The sequence below is a fragment of the Pogoniulus pusillus genome, chromosome 17 (assembly GCF_015220805.1).
Source record: "Pogoniulus pusillus isolate bPogPus1 chromosome 17, bPogPus1.pri, whole genome shotgun sequence".
In the NCBI taxonomy this organism is placed as follows: domain Eukaryota; kingdom Metazoa; phylum Chordata; class Aves; order Piciformes; family Lybiidae; genus Pogoniulus; species Pogoniulus pusillus.
Genome location: NC_087280.1, coordinates 9964287 through 9979654, shown reverse-complemented (window position 1 = coordinate 9979654; position 15368 = coordinate 9964287). Strand labels below are relative to the sequence as shown.

General features: G+C 36.1%; 1 protein-coding gene across 9 annotated transcripts in view; it reads right to left on the bottom strand.

The window, feature by feature from the left end:
- WDR72 (WD repeat domain 72) overlaps positions 1 to 15368 on the bottom strand; it is a 117423-nt gene that overhangs the window by 49020 nt on the left and 53035 nt on the right. For 8 of the 9 annotated variants that reach the window (XM_064157588.1, XM_064157589.1, XM_064157587.1 and 5 more), the window contains 3 exons: positions 6142 to 6959; positions 3317 to 3408; positions 1616 to 1698 (listed from right to left, as the gene is read on the bottom strand). In XM_064157588.1, the coding sequence (XP_064013658.1) occupies positions 1616 to 1698; positions 3317 to 3408; positions 6142 to 6959 (993 nt within the window). Of the gene's footprint in view, positions 1 to 1615; positions 1699 to 3316; positions 3409 to 5673; positions 5875 to 6141; positions 6960 to 15368 lie in introns of those variants that run through there. The other variant, XM_064157591.1, reaches the window with a different exon arrangement.

Genomic DNA, 15368 nt, shown 5'->3' with positions numbered 1-15368 from the left:
AATCTGTTACAGTACTGTAAGGAGATGAGGAATCAATATCTACCAAGTCCTTTGGGTCATGTCTAGAGTTGGTATGCAATTTTAAAAGTTTAAAAGCAGTGCTGTTTTGGCTGAAAGTACATGAGTGCATAATCAGGTTGCTCAGGATTACTAAATGTGCCACAAATCTGTGTTTGCATAAAAAAGGGATTAAAAAAAAAAAGGATTCAAGTACAGATTCAATGAAATCTCTAATTTTGTATAAATGACTAGCTGCTGAACATCCATACCTATTATTGCAGATTTCAAGTGTGAATCAGCTGTTCCATACCATCTTCCTGAACATTAACCTCCTGTGGTAAACAAGACCATTATTGCATAAACTGATCAGCCAGTAAATTCACTGGAAAATATAAATACATAGATCTCACATAACCAGCTATGCTGCAAATCCAAGTTTCATGGCTATACAATTCTAGTCTACAGTGAATTTTAATGACTGATCAGATCAGCAAGAGACTAAGTGGAGTTCATATGACAACTGCAGCTATTGAAACTGAGGTCCAGCATTTGGTTTTTTATTAAAAGGCCTCAAAAAAGGGAAAAAAAAAAAGCTATCATTAGGTGAACAGGGTTCAGTTCGTGAAGGAAGAATGCTTAAATAATATGGAAGTTGCACAGATAGTGGGGATAGAATACAAAACTGATAAGCTCATGAGATGCAGGATGCAACTGAAGGGGAGTATTTGTACAAACCATTATTGTCTAACAGAGCAGGAGACTATCACTGCAGTGTCCTGAGCACCTTAGCTCTGGAAAACATTCTTTATATTTGGAATGCAGCACGGCTGCACTCAACTTTAAAAGCAACATAATAAACTTGTGATGCTTTTATCCCTTTTTCCAGAGTAAAAATCTCTTGAGGTCATAGCACATGGTTTGAGTTTCACCCTCCCAAATACTAAGTTAGTCAAGCAATCACACAACTTTATTTAAATGCGTATTTCTGAAATGAAAAATGGGCTCTGGATTTCACTGTTCAGACTATTTCAGTGCTACCTGTCAACTCTCAAGAAACAGCAATTTATCTCTCAAGGCATCAGATTCTTCACTAACAATAGGCACGATCTTCATCTGACCTAGGAACCCATAACCTCCTTTTCTAAGTAATGCTTGAAGAGTGTTCTAATAAGGTCGGATTTTGATTCATCCCTTTAGGAAGGTGCTTTCTGTTTCTTCTGTAACACTACATTGGTATGTGGCACTGGCCTTATTTTGGCCTTCATTTTCATGGACCATAAGATAGCATTTATAATGTAAAATTATATCTGTTTGCCAGAGAATAGGTAACTCATTTTTTAAGCACATGCTACAAACAGGATCACCTATACTAAAGACCAGTAGGAAGAGTTGCTTTCCCACACCTAAACGTACGTTAAGGCAAAACAGTTTCACAAGTGTCATACTTCATAATGAAATAATAATCTTCTTTTCATAGATCTGAATGGCATGATTTATGCAATAACTTCACAATAAATCAATAACTGTTATCTTACACTGCATATTCCAAATATTACATACAGCCAATGGTACTTAAGGATTATATTACAATAACTGACGCTGGCTAATTTTTTACCTTAATAGATTGTTCACTCCAACAACAAATGAGTTTCAGCAATGAACTGCTCCCAAAGTCTGAGGAATGATACTTGCTTTTACCTGAAAAACAGATATGGAATTCTTGAACTGGCAATGTACATGAAGTACACAAATATAAAGGTATTGAATTTTTTTTCGCACTTCAGCAACAAACCTGGAATGATCTGAAATGGTGTCATTTCTTCAAGTGGTTTCATCTGATGCAATAAGCACAAAGTGTTCAGACAATATATATATATATATATATTTGAGCATTTACTCTTGTCCTAAATCAGATTAGTCTTTTTAAAAGTTTATTTAACCTGACTTCTGATGTCCTACACTATGCTTTCATCCTAGTTTTCTACAGATACTGAGAATACTTTCCAATTTGGACTACTTAACTATGGATTTTACTAGGTAAATTCTAAGACATGTTTCTTTATCTTTGAACAGTAGAACAGTTTTTGACCAAGGATAGCAAAGCAAATAGAGTACTTCTCAACTAGTCTGTTGCGGTACTTCTGTTTCACGTCCATGTATGCAAAAAACCATTAAAGACTCCTGTTTCAATTTGGTTTTGTTCCCATTTCTTTGCACACATGTAAGCATTAGCAGTCTTAAGACTGAACATTGTTCATTCTGCTGTCTAGTGTATTCTTCATGCTAAACTGATCATTCCTAAAACATCTGAGAGATCTGCAAGTCTCAGATACCATTTTGATTTTCAAATCCAAATAGTTGCATGCACTAGGAGGTAGGGAATATGAGTTAGATTAAGACCGGAGTCTTAGGCCACTCAGTAAAACTATTTTTATGTCCAAGAATATTCTAGTCACCTCTACATGATTTCTATGCTTTCTATCTGCCTATTTTCTATTGTCACCGGATTTAATGTTCCATGTCTTTAACAGGCATTTCTGCCCTCATCAAGAATTCTGGAATTATGGACCACGTAGAAGTCGGAGAAGAAAAGGTACACTAAAAAAATAATAATAATTAATGATATACTGCTTATTTACATAGCAGAGGGTCAAGATTTGACTTGAGAGAACTTGTGTTATCAGCCTAGACAAAACATGGTCTATAACAGGAACTTTCTTTTTTTTGGGTGACATATATTGACAAATAGCCACATTCTGTTCAGGGTTTTATTTAAATACTTTTTGGGGTTAGTTGTAAAGAAAACCTGAAGACTGGCTTGCAAAACCAACAGTAGCAAACAGTTGCCTGTGGGACATTAACATGAAGAGATTGTACCCTAAACCGAAAGTCTAAGGATTGTTGAACAATCAAGATGACTCTTGTACTGTCAGGGCAAGTTTTCTTGAAGGGCTGTATATACTATTGGGCAGGTGTGTAATGGTGACTGGAGAAGAGGGAGAAAACAGCATTTGTCTTACTGTATTTCTGGTTTCCAGATGGCTAAATCTTTGCTTTTAGGAACTCATGAATGTTTTGCCATCACAGAAAAAATACTCCTGATTCCAGTACTAGTTAACAGTCAACAGCTTGTTTATGTGCTTTCACAATATTCACAGGAGAAAAGTTTCTCAGTTTGCAAACTGGACCTCAAAGCTAAAGAACAGAAGGATTTTTTTAAATTGTTGAAGTTCAACAATTTATTTTGGCATCAGAAAATATGCAAAAACCCCTACAACGTTAAAAAGTTGATGCTGCCCCTTTCCCATGTACTTACTGCTTGGTAATTCTTCATACAAACTGGGGAATGAAGGTGTTATTGCTTCTATATTCCTCCATTTGTCATGTATGGATTCCAATTTCTGTGGACTACAAGATTATTAAACTAGTAAACAAAACCTGAACATCCATATAAAACACTTATCTTTTAAGGTAGACTTTTTTTTTTAAAGGTAGACACTTTGCTATCATGACTATCAAGAAAAAAATAATTTCTCCTCAAAACTCTCATTCTTAAACCAAAACCAAATCCAAACCATCATCAACAACAACAAAAAAAAATGCTAAACCAAAACAAAAATTGAAGAATTTAATCAAAATACCATTTTCACAAAGACTTGTGCTGTTTTCTCTTCTATTACAGTTTCCATTCTAGGAAACTAGCAGCTTCATTTTATAGGCTTTCAACTTTTATTTTCTCTGTTAAATAATTTAGAACAGTATTGCACTGCTTGGGATTTCAACAGATGACTGCATTTTAGAAGAACAGTTTCTATGTCTGCCATTCGTCCGTACCTTCTGACTGATTAACCCAGCCCCCTAACCCCTGGATAAAAAAAGATATGGATGAGGGGGAGCTGAAGTGAAAAAACTTCTCCAAGCTCTTTTGCTATTTAAAAATATTTCTTTTAAATACATTGTCATAGTGACTCTACACAAACTATATTTAGGCATCATTTAAAAATAATGTATTTCATCTTTTGAATTCACTACAGTTAACTCTAAGTCATATTTTCAAAGCCTTGCAATACTAATCAACTCTGAAAGATTTCAGCTTCAGAGCTTTAAGTTGTAGATACAAATCTCAAAAGGCAGTTCTTTGAAGATCCTTTTTTACTGGCTTATTCCTGATCTCATCCCACTTCTATAATCCGACACATTTCACTGCAAGGTCCTTGATTTCCACAGGCTGGCTCAAGTTGGAAAAAACAAAACAAAAACAGATACACAAACATATTTATAAACAACAAACACAAACAGCTTCTGGACTCAGGTTTATGTCTTTCCAAAGTCATGCTTATGAGTATTTGTCTAACAGCATATGCTTAGAGCGAGTCATTCACTGCTCACTGTTTTCACATGCCACAAGTTTCATTTCTCCAAACAAATGGCTAATAGTTCACAGAAATAATGTGAAAAAAACACTCAAACCCAAACTAACAAACCCAAGAAAATAATTTCATGGATACCACTCAAGTGCTCTTAGCCAGATGAGACCATTGGGAGGCAACAGCCCATGTTAGAGCATCACAAATGGCAATCAACTAAGACTTAGCTACAAGACAGTTAAAACAAGGTATACCAAGAGGTATCCAAACCAAACCACATCAAAATCCCAAATAAATAGTTTCAGAGTCTTTGAATAAAATTCATAATTCTTTGCAACCAAAATTTCTGACAATATTTTCCTTTCTTTTGTACCAAACCCCATCTATTTGTACAAGAGATGACAGCTTTTATGGCTTTACATTTACTGAGGAAAACTAAATTATACAATAGAGTTTTCACACACAAAAAAAATCCTTATTTTCCTGCAACAACTGCAGTGTGTATGATTTTTATGGGATATGAGTCCCAAATCCAGAATGTGCATATCTGGAAACAGTGTCTGATTCTAGTATGGTAAGTATATTCAGTGCCACAGTGTCTTTAAAACAGAGTTTTACAAGACGAAATGCAAACATGAACTCCTTTCTTGGATGGAATTAACATTCAAGCTCAAATCCTGGGGATAACCTTTCATCTAAGAGATGGTGTTGAAGATGGACCAGTAGGCAACGTGATTAGCAGTAAAAGTAACTGCATTTCTCCCTTGAGATGGTTCACATCTCTTGAGATAATGCTAAATGCTTAGAACTTGGTGTCATGGCCTAGTTGACTGGATAGGGCTGGGTGATAGGTTGGACTGGATGATCTAGGAGGTCTCTTCCAACCTGGTTGATTCTATGATTCTATTCTAACTTAGTGGAAGATGCAGAGATACTTGCAGCATCAGGATCAGTATTTTTTCTACTACTTCTTGCCTCTGGGCCATAGCATCACCAACACTGAAGTCAATTTTCCCTAAAATGCAGACCAACCTAGGCTTGCTGAACAACAAAAGCTTGTGGACAATATCCATTGCCTGATTAGTATGCTCTATTTGGCTTGGTCAAATAATGTCAAGCATGCTATTTTTCCTTTTATGCTGAAAAAGCATTTAGTCAATAAATTTGTTTTGAGTAATGTAGATGTTATTTGGGATGTTTCTCATAACAGAAAGGCTGATGAGGCATTCGTTTGCAGTAGCTGCCAGTATTACTGGGGGTGTTGTACTTCAGATAGTGTAACTAGGACAGATTGTTCTTGTCTCATGTTTTATTTATCTATGAAGCCAAGGGTTTCATGGTAAAGGAAGCATATTGCTTACAAAGTAGAAGTTAAAAGGGAACAAATGTGCTTAATGTATGTTTCACAATACGCCTGAAGAGATCTCATTATTTTACTTAGTTTAAATTGTGAGGCAGAGTAATCTCTGGAATAACAAGGTGTGGAGGTGGATGACCAGTTCTTGTTCTGTTGAAAAAAATTCTTCCATCAGTTCTCGTCTACTAAATAGTAATAAAATCTACCAAATCTACTAAATAAAAATTATAAAGATTATCCTGATCTACTTTTGCTCAAAAAAATCCTACAAAAAAGCTCTAGAGAAAAAAAGGCAACTCCAAAAAGCTAAAAAATGTAAAATCCAACTCTTATATGAAATTTATATTTACAAAGAGTATTTCAAATTTTCACTTTTTAACCACTATGAATGAAGACTCATAATGAAAAGGTTCTTACCTTTCAATTTCACCTGTAACTGATGAAGGCATGTTAATTAGCCTGTTGATTAAAGCTATCCTGCTAATTAAGAAGGATACTGTTTCCAGTTCCTTTAATCCATAAACATCATTCTCAGGTCTGTCTTTCTTTCCATTTTGTCCTTCAGTTGCAGCAAGGTACTTGTTTGCTAAGTCGAGCACTCTTTTTGAAAACAAGTTGATTGCTGCCTGTTCTTCCATCACATCACAATCAGTACATTTCCATCCAGGCAACATTAGTGAGAGGTGGGTTTCATTTGACACAAGTCCAAAAGAAACAGGACACCGAAGACTCGAGATATTTAAGTGTCTAACGCAAAGATGTTCTATTTCTTTATCTGCACCCCATGGTAAGAGACATGACAGAAACAGTTTAGCTGTATCCGTGGTGATGTTCATGTCAATGTTTCCTGATGTCTGCATTCTAGTCTTTCTTGAACTCTTCATTTTTTTCTGTCTTTTCATGCCAGCACTTTCCTCCAGAGGCTTAGCTGCATTACTATCCTTACAGACCTGGTTTGAACAAACAGAATCTACTTGCCCATCCACCGGAGCTATGGAGCCAGCAGTTTTATTTCTTTTTATTGTCAGTACCCTTTTTTCAATGGTACTTTTGGCTCTTTCCAGAGTTTCCAAGCTGTGGAATGAATTCGATGACTTCAGTCCATTGAGTTGAGATGACAGCAGAAGTTCCTCAAGTTTTTCCAGATCAAATAAGAGAATATGAAAGTTTGCATTGTTCCATTTTGTATTAACTGGCAAAATAGTAAAGGGCTGCTCATTGCTGACATCAGTTAACTGAAAAAAATATTAAGCATACAAACATAAATCCACATTTTATTTCATTTTCAAGATCAAGATATCATCATAGAATTGCATATGGAATAGACCAAGCCTATAAATGCCATTAAATTACATTTATTCACTTCTTACTAAACAAAAAGAGCTTTCTTCTAAACAGCTTAAGATACAGAGAGACACATGTATGCAAATACTATAATACCTTGAAATGTACAGCCATGATGTAGATGGCCTACATCACTGTACGGAGAACATACTGTAAACAGAACCTGTGAAAAGAGAGCAAGAGCAAGAGCAAGAGCAAGAGCAAGAGCAAGAGCAAGAGCAAGAGCAAGAGCAAGAGCAAGAGCAAGAGCAAGAGCAAGAGCAAGAGCAAGAGCAAGAGCAAGAGCAAGAGCAAGAGCAAGAGCAAGAGCAAGAGCAAGAGCAAGAGCAAGAGCAAGAGCAAGAGCAAGAGCAAGAGCAAGAGCAAGAGCAAGAGCGAATGGAAAATACATACAGGCAGGAATAAGACCTTAAAAATGAACAAGTCAAGAGGGGAAAACTCCAAAATCTGCACTGTAGACCAATGGGTATTTCTACATACAGAAAACATTCCATACTTGCTTCTCCCCTTACTCCATTTCCCATTAATACTTCAGGACAGATGCTCTGTCTTGGCCTGCTGCACCAGCTAACTTTGAGGTCTTTAACAAAAGAAAACACAGCAAGCTTTCTCAGATCCTGTTTTCCAATCAAGATCCAAAAATGATTTTTCTGTCTTACACTGAAAATCCAGAAGGAAAACATTTCACGTTCCTGCTGCTCTTTTTCCCATCTCTGTGTGTGAATATTCTCAGCATGACAGACCTTCTACAGGCTTCAGAAAGCAGAAAAAACTTAGTATTGAGGTCACAGTAGAGCATCAGCCTCTTTTGCTCCATCCTTACTCCTTTTATTATTGTAAAAGGTCTGAACTGATATACCACTAAATGAAGACTCTGTAATAATAATGCTACCAGTCAGTTAAGGATAAAGATTCCAATCTTAAAAAGATGATCTTACATTTTGATAAAACCTATTTTCTTCCTCCATTCCAGTTTTCAGATGCATTTTAATCATAAACTCTGAAACAATTCCCTTCAAGCAATAAAAGAAAAAAAACCAAAAGGTACATATTGACTGCAGGCACTATGAGCTTCTCAAGAGATTATTTTCATAGGAAATGCAATATTATATAGAATCCCAGAAATGTTTACTGGAAGGAACGTCTGTAGCTCATCTCATCAAACCTCCCACTCTCCAGACTTTCATGTCACTGGTATATTTATGAAACTGCTGGTATTTCAGTATATATTTTCTCAGCAAAAAATCCATGACAAATATCCAATTGTAATTTGGAAAAAAAATCCTATTATTTCTGCAGGCAACTAAAAAGCGTATGAGAAACTGAACTAAATGACAGAGTTGAATCCTTAAGAATATAGCAATGAATTCCCATATCTTTTTAACTCCAATGGAGACTCTGGGTGAGCTTACAGAAGAGAAACTAATGATTCCTTTTACAGCAATCATCATGCTGCACTGCCAAGCAGCGTTCCATGAAGGTACTGGGGGGATCAACCGATAGTAAGGTTTAGTTCTGAGACTGTGACACAACATTTCAAAATAGACACAGCACGATTCTGATAAAGGAGTATCTTTAGCCTTCAGGGTAACAGCAGCTGTGAGGGAGTACAAATTCCAGGTTGATACTTTTGCCCTTTTCTTTAAGCACTTAGGACTTGTTTGTTTTAGTTGTGTTGGATAAGCCTATGCTCTCAGCACTGTGTTTGCTCTAGCAACTTCACAAGTGAGCAAGTACGAGGCAAAATGAGAGCATCAAGAACCAACTTTTCTGCTGAGTGATATTTTTGCAACCACGCCAGCTTCCATATCTCAAGTGGTACAGACTTTCCCAGATCACTATGTTAGTTCTCGTTTTCTTAAGATAATTAGAATTGTTTCCTTTGATCCAGTGATGCAAAGAACTGTTTCCTTTGAAAACAGCTGAATCTTAAATGAAATCATCAAGTGTTAATAAATAGGGCAACAGCTGGCTTTAACTTGGATGCAATGTTGATTGACTCATCTTTCTAAAGACCACTCCCTACCTACCTCCTTTTGCATTACATCTATGTTTTTTATAGGATTAGCTGGTTTAAAAACTCTTTATTGTAGTTATGAATATCATAAAGGGGAAAAAAAGCTTCTCTGTAAGTTATTTAACCACTTAGTTTGGGGTAATAATATAACTCAGCTTTCTGTTATTTAGAGAATGATGCTCCCACCAGATGAGGATGCAGTCTAAATACATAATCTTGTTTAAAGATCTCCATAGGGAGTTATAAGTAAGAGATTATAACTGCTTGTTCAGGTTTTCTTTTCATCCCTTTCTTTCTTAGAAAAATAACACATTGTAGTTAAGCACTAAGATTATTTTAATCTTTAATTATTCTGCTTCCTAATAGAGAGAACTCCATGGAATGCAAACACTGGAATTCACATGCTAGCACTGACATTAATAAAAGCTATTATGATTTGATCTATCATTTTCTCTTTCTGTAGATTTATATTTGGTTGATAAACATTTAGACACTTTTAGAAAAATCACCATCTAAACAAAGCAAAATCCTGTGACAAGGCAAACCTGTCAAAGCATTTGGCGATGGTACTGCGTGTGAAATCACAATAAACATTTATTTTCAATATGAAACCTTACTGACATTGATCCTAAAAGCATCTACCAAGTTACCTTAGCTCCCTGCCACAGGCATTTCATTCCAATGAAAGAAGGCAGACCTCCAAAAGCCTTAGACATAAAACACTATTTAGGAAATGTGGACGAGATAGTCTCTGTAAAAGGAGATGACAGAAAATGGAAAGAAGCTCATAAAACTAACTATGAACCAGAGAGCTGGGAATAGCATTTGACAATGGATATTGAAAAGCAGATTAACAGGCATTTACATGATGTACTGAGCCTTTCCTGAAGTTCTGGAGGTGTTTCACAGAAACAAATCCTACTGTGTTTTCATAAATATTGCCATAATATCTGTATTTAAAAGAAAAAAAAAGATAAAGAGTTCAGCCTATCTTTTGACACCAAGTTACTAATGTGAATAGTGGTAATAAAGCATGGCTTGCCTCCAAACCACAGTATCCAATTTCGAAGCCTATTTGAGAGACACTGAAACCTGTTGCCAACAGATTAAGTACTGAAAAGTTCCCATTTTCTTTTTTTTTTGGTGACAATTTTTACTCAGATTCCGTTATCACAGGATTACCCTTCAAACTCAAACTGCTGAAGGCTATATATCCGAATATCAAGCTATTTAAGACTTGCTTTTCTCATGGTGAATTTCAAATGATCACATCTCAAAATAATTAATTTATTAACACAGAGGTTTCCCTCAATTCTGCAAATTATACAACCACCACACTCTGATGTAGTGAAGATATATCCTGAGACTTGTGGAACTTGTGTGTAACACATCTGACTGACTCACAGCAGAACAAACTTTCTACATATAGAAAAGAAGCTTTGAAGTGGCAAAATGTATTCCATGCATGACAACTTTGACCTCTGTAATACCTCCCTAATTTGCCACTGAGGATGTCTGAGGCAGGACAAAAAAGGAGCTGGAACACAACAGACTACTTCAGTTTAAAGCTGTAAAGCAATGATACTGCTTTCTCAGCCTCCTTTTCTCCAAACTAGACAAGTCCAAAGTCCTTTGCTGCTCCTCACAGGACATTTCCTTCCAGCCCTTTCGCCAGCTTTATTGCTCTTTTCTGAATGCATTCAAGGACCTTCATATCCTTCAACAATGGGGCAAGAAACTTCAATGACTCACTTCAATTAATTTTAGAATAGAATCCATTTCTGCTCCACAATTTCCAAGTCTGTCTAACTCTTTTCTTCTCCCTTTACATGTCCTTACCAAACCGCCCTAGCATCCAAGAAAAGAATCTTCCTATGTCCACAGGAGGCAGGGGCAAGTGGCTATCCTTTTTGTGGCCCCCATATACATCAATACATGCCATTATCTTTAACAGGTTTAAAACAGACATACCGCATCAAAATTTCATAAGGAAGCACAATTCAAGTGTTATTTTACCTAGTTGCCTTCTCATCTCTAAAGGCCTTTTTCCACTGGGATCCAACTTGTTCAAGGAATGCTATTCCACTTAAAATACACACTTCCATTAGCTGGCAGGGATTCCCATACTGTTTCAGCTCCTCATATATATGTACTTTTTCCACACACCAGCTCTCTTTACCAGATGCATTGTATTGTGGTGTTTGTGCTAAAAACAGATTTGACAAGAATGGTCTTGACGTTTATTTTACATAGAGAAAATAAAGTGGCAAAATCACATGGTAGAATTTTAGAAGGCAAAGCCTCAAAATAAACTTAGATGTCACTTTGATACCACTGAAAAGAAATTGCTCAGTCCTCAGTGTGGGTAGTATCAACGTCTCCATAGAAAAAGTCCTGAATGTGATCTTTTCTTTCAGACTTTTTACCCCTTTATCCATTGTGTCCTCATTTTATCTCACATAGAACAGGATAAAATTGACAGAAGATTGGCCCAGAAGTCCCAAGTGCCTGTAGAATGAACCATGTTGTATAATGCATAAATGTGAGCTCTTCTGAGAATTCTAATTTTTGTTACTTGTGTAATACTCAAAAAGTCTTCATTTGAGCTTTCTTTTGTGAGAGTGCACTTTGATTAACTAACATGAATCAGGAAAAAATAGCAGTTCCCACCTTCATCCACTACTTGCTGCTTCTACAAGCTCAAGAAAATACTTGAAAATTCAACAACTTATTTTAAGGTGACATTTTAGATGTGGGAGTGTGTGAGAGCTTAATTGAAGTACTGTCAAAGAAGACTGGAAGATTCTTTCACTAACAGAAGGTGCACCATTGGTGATTATTTTATTGGGGATGTTCGTGCATTTTCCATCACTATTTGTTCTGGGATTTCTAGAAGATTCATATTTCTCTATTTTGACAGTTTCTAGACAGGTCCAATATAGCATCATACTTAAGTATATGATAAAAATCTGACAGTTGAGGAACATTTCCACCTTTAAGAAGCAACTAATTCATTAGTAAGTACACTTACTATAAAGAAATCTGCTAATTTAATCAGTAAAATACCATCAGCCTATTGCCTGCTCGTGGATATTCAATGAAGACATTCTGTGAACATTTTATGTGTACTTCACCTTTTGAAACAAAAACCCAATACGGAATCATTAAAACCACTGTATCTTATAGTCTTTAAGCAGTTTAAGCAGATACCTGTACCAATATACTTATCAATATTAATATGCTTATTTCAGGGTAATTAATACTTTTGTCATGTCTTTACTGTAAGCTGACTTTTAATTACACTACAAAGACAATAGAAACTTTAAAGAGCACTTCAGTGTTGTTCATTAACTCTGTTGCAATCAATAACATTGACAATAAATAGGATTCTTTGTTTTATAGATTTTCACCTTTTAGTTTCTAAAATGTAGAGTTGAAGAAATGAAAAAAAGGCATGTGAGGCAGAAGCAGCTGTCAAACAAAATGCAGGCTCACAATTTTCTTTCTTGATCATACCAGTCATTGGGATATCAATAGAAGTTCAGAGCTCCTAACTTTTCTCAGAATCATCTTATCATTGGTCTGGCTCTGGGCTCACAAAATAAACAAGCACACAGCTCCTCGTACAAGTTATTTATCTGCTCCTACTCCATCTCTTTTATTTGTACTTCTTGGAGCTGGAAGAACTGCTTCAACTGAAGTATGGCTACTACACCTATGGGTCTTAAACATTAAGTTAATTTGCCAATGACAGCTCTATTCTATTTATCCTATTCTCCACAAAGCTTTATCCTTGGTGGTAGGGAGTAACAACAGTGTTTGGGTTTGTATTCTTGTTAAATACAGAATAGTTTAGTAAATATCTTTCCTTGCCTAGACATTTTTTCTTCATTCTTTTAAAAGAAAATAGTAGTGTTACATATAACATAAGAGAAAAAATTGCTTGAGGGATATATTTTTCAGGTGCTATTTCACACAGTTTTGCAAAATAGGAAACCTGTAATTGTCTCATGGAATTTTCTCAGAAAACAAATACATAAGCAATGCACAAAATGGCTGGCACAGTGTAAATTAAAGCATTAAATTCATTTCTAAATCCTCTGAGCCCTCAGTTGCTAGAGATGGTAGTCAATAGTAGTAAAAAAATTGCCTCCTTGAAATGTGCTTGGTGGACAGCAGCTTGATGATTGGCAGCACAAATAGAAGACAAACGAGAAAGCCTTCAATCTGCAGCTGATGCACAGGAAGAACATGGGGAGCTGAGTTTACAACAGAGAAAACATTACCAAGCTAATGGCACAGGCAATCATTTGACCACCATGCATCTCTGATAGCAGCAGGGCATCCATTTTCAGTTAAGTGTTAGAGTACCTTTTTGCTTTCTCTGACCACTGCAGGGGTAAAACAACCCAGTGTGTGAAACCCACTGACTGGTAATAAATTACTATATTGGATACTTTTTGTTTTCTTTCAGCAATGACTTTACTGTGTATTCCTGCTATCATTACCAATTAAAGTGGAGACGGCGTTAGCAAGCTGTATCTAACTGTATATCAGTCCCTATGCTCCAATTGCTTTGGTGAGTATCACAGGGTCAAGAGGCTGCTTTGACCTTTATCAGCTAAGTCTCTCTGACCACTCACTATTTGAAGCAATCTCAGCTGAACAGATGGACACTTTCACAGACTCTATAAAGCTTAGAATATAAAGATAAATGAAATTGTATTTGGGGCTTCAAACTGGTATGAGCATAAAATATCGTTAGCAAGTTCCACAAAAATCTCAGCTACTTTAAGACACCATGAACATAACACCTCTTAAACCACTGGGAATTTGGTGGGGTGAGGGGGGCAGGTGTTTGTTGCAGCTTCCACAGAGGGAACTAAAAACTTGATATAATTTACGTGTCCAGTTAGTACAAAGTACTTTTTGCATTTAGAAAGCCTTATTTAATGACTTTAATCATTGAAAGACAAGCAAGAAAATTTAATATGACAGTCAGAGCTGTATACAGAACATGGTCAAACAGATTATTCAGTGCAAGAATAGTAAAAGAGTTGGATACTACAGGGCATACTGAGAGGCTCAGACCTTCATTTCAAATTTCCCTATTTTAAGTTTCTTAAAAAACCTAACTCTTTAAGTTACTGCACCAAAATATTAGTCATACAAGACACAAAAGTAAGCTTTAAATCCCCTGGTTGATTCCTGAAGAATTGATAACAATTAGATATGAATGTAGTCTTGCAATCATATTGATGTGTTTGTAACCAAAAAAATATTGTACTGTTCAACAATGACATTGAAGGTTGGTTTTTTTCCTTTTTTGCTTGAACTAAATCACATCAGTGAATCATAGAATCAACCAGGTTGGAAGAGATCTCCAAGATCTGCATTGTTAAGTCCATAACCTTAGGCAATAAATGTAACACAGGCTTATCTAGATTTAGTGTTAAAAATGCCTCATATTGGATAAAAACACCTGGCTTGGTTTTTGGAAGAATAAATTCCCATGAGGTAAAATTGTGATCTGCATATTTTTGCATGGATATTTCACAGGAATACTTCTCCCCAAAAATTTAGTTCTTCATTCTAATGTGCAAATTCAGCCACCAATTCAAAACAGAATTACTAACAGCAAACCTACTCTAATAATATAATATGTAATATATAAAATAAGAAAGTTGCTTTATTTCCTCACTCAATTGAAAGGATGAACAAGCCAAAATCTGTGTAATCATGCATTTAGTTACAAACAGCAGCTATATAACTGAAATAGTTCCCTTGCTAAAAGACCCTGCAAAGGAAGAAAAGATGCAAATTATCAGCTACACTTTCATCTCCATGCAGGGACCACGCGCACTTCTCTAATCCAATACAGATTCTATCAGCAATCCACACGTGCACGCTCCAATATCCAACCCTGCCTACCTCCTGATGCACCAACTTTAGGAAGCATATGAGCAGTTTCTGTCAGTTAGAGTATCTAGAGTCATCAAAGCAGGCAGACAGTTCAGGCCTACTCTCTCCAAAACAATGATGGCCTTATGCATAAGGTGAGGATCATACAGAGCAGAGATGTTACTACACTAAGGTCATTCACATTCCTTACCTTCAGACACTTCACTCAGACATAGGATCCTCTTGAAGAGGGCATTTAGAACTCTTATTCATTTACTGTGTTTAAAACTCTGTACTCACATATAAAGAACTAATTACCAAATGTCAAGAGCCAATAGTGGTGCCCCAGTTTGCTTTCATACACAATCTCTGTGTGTCCTGA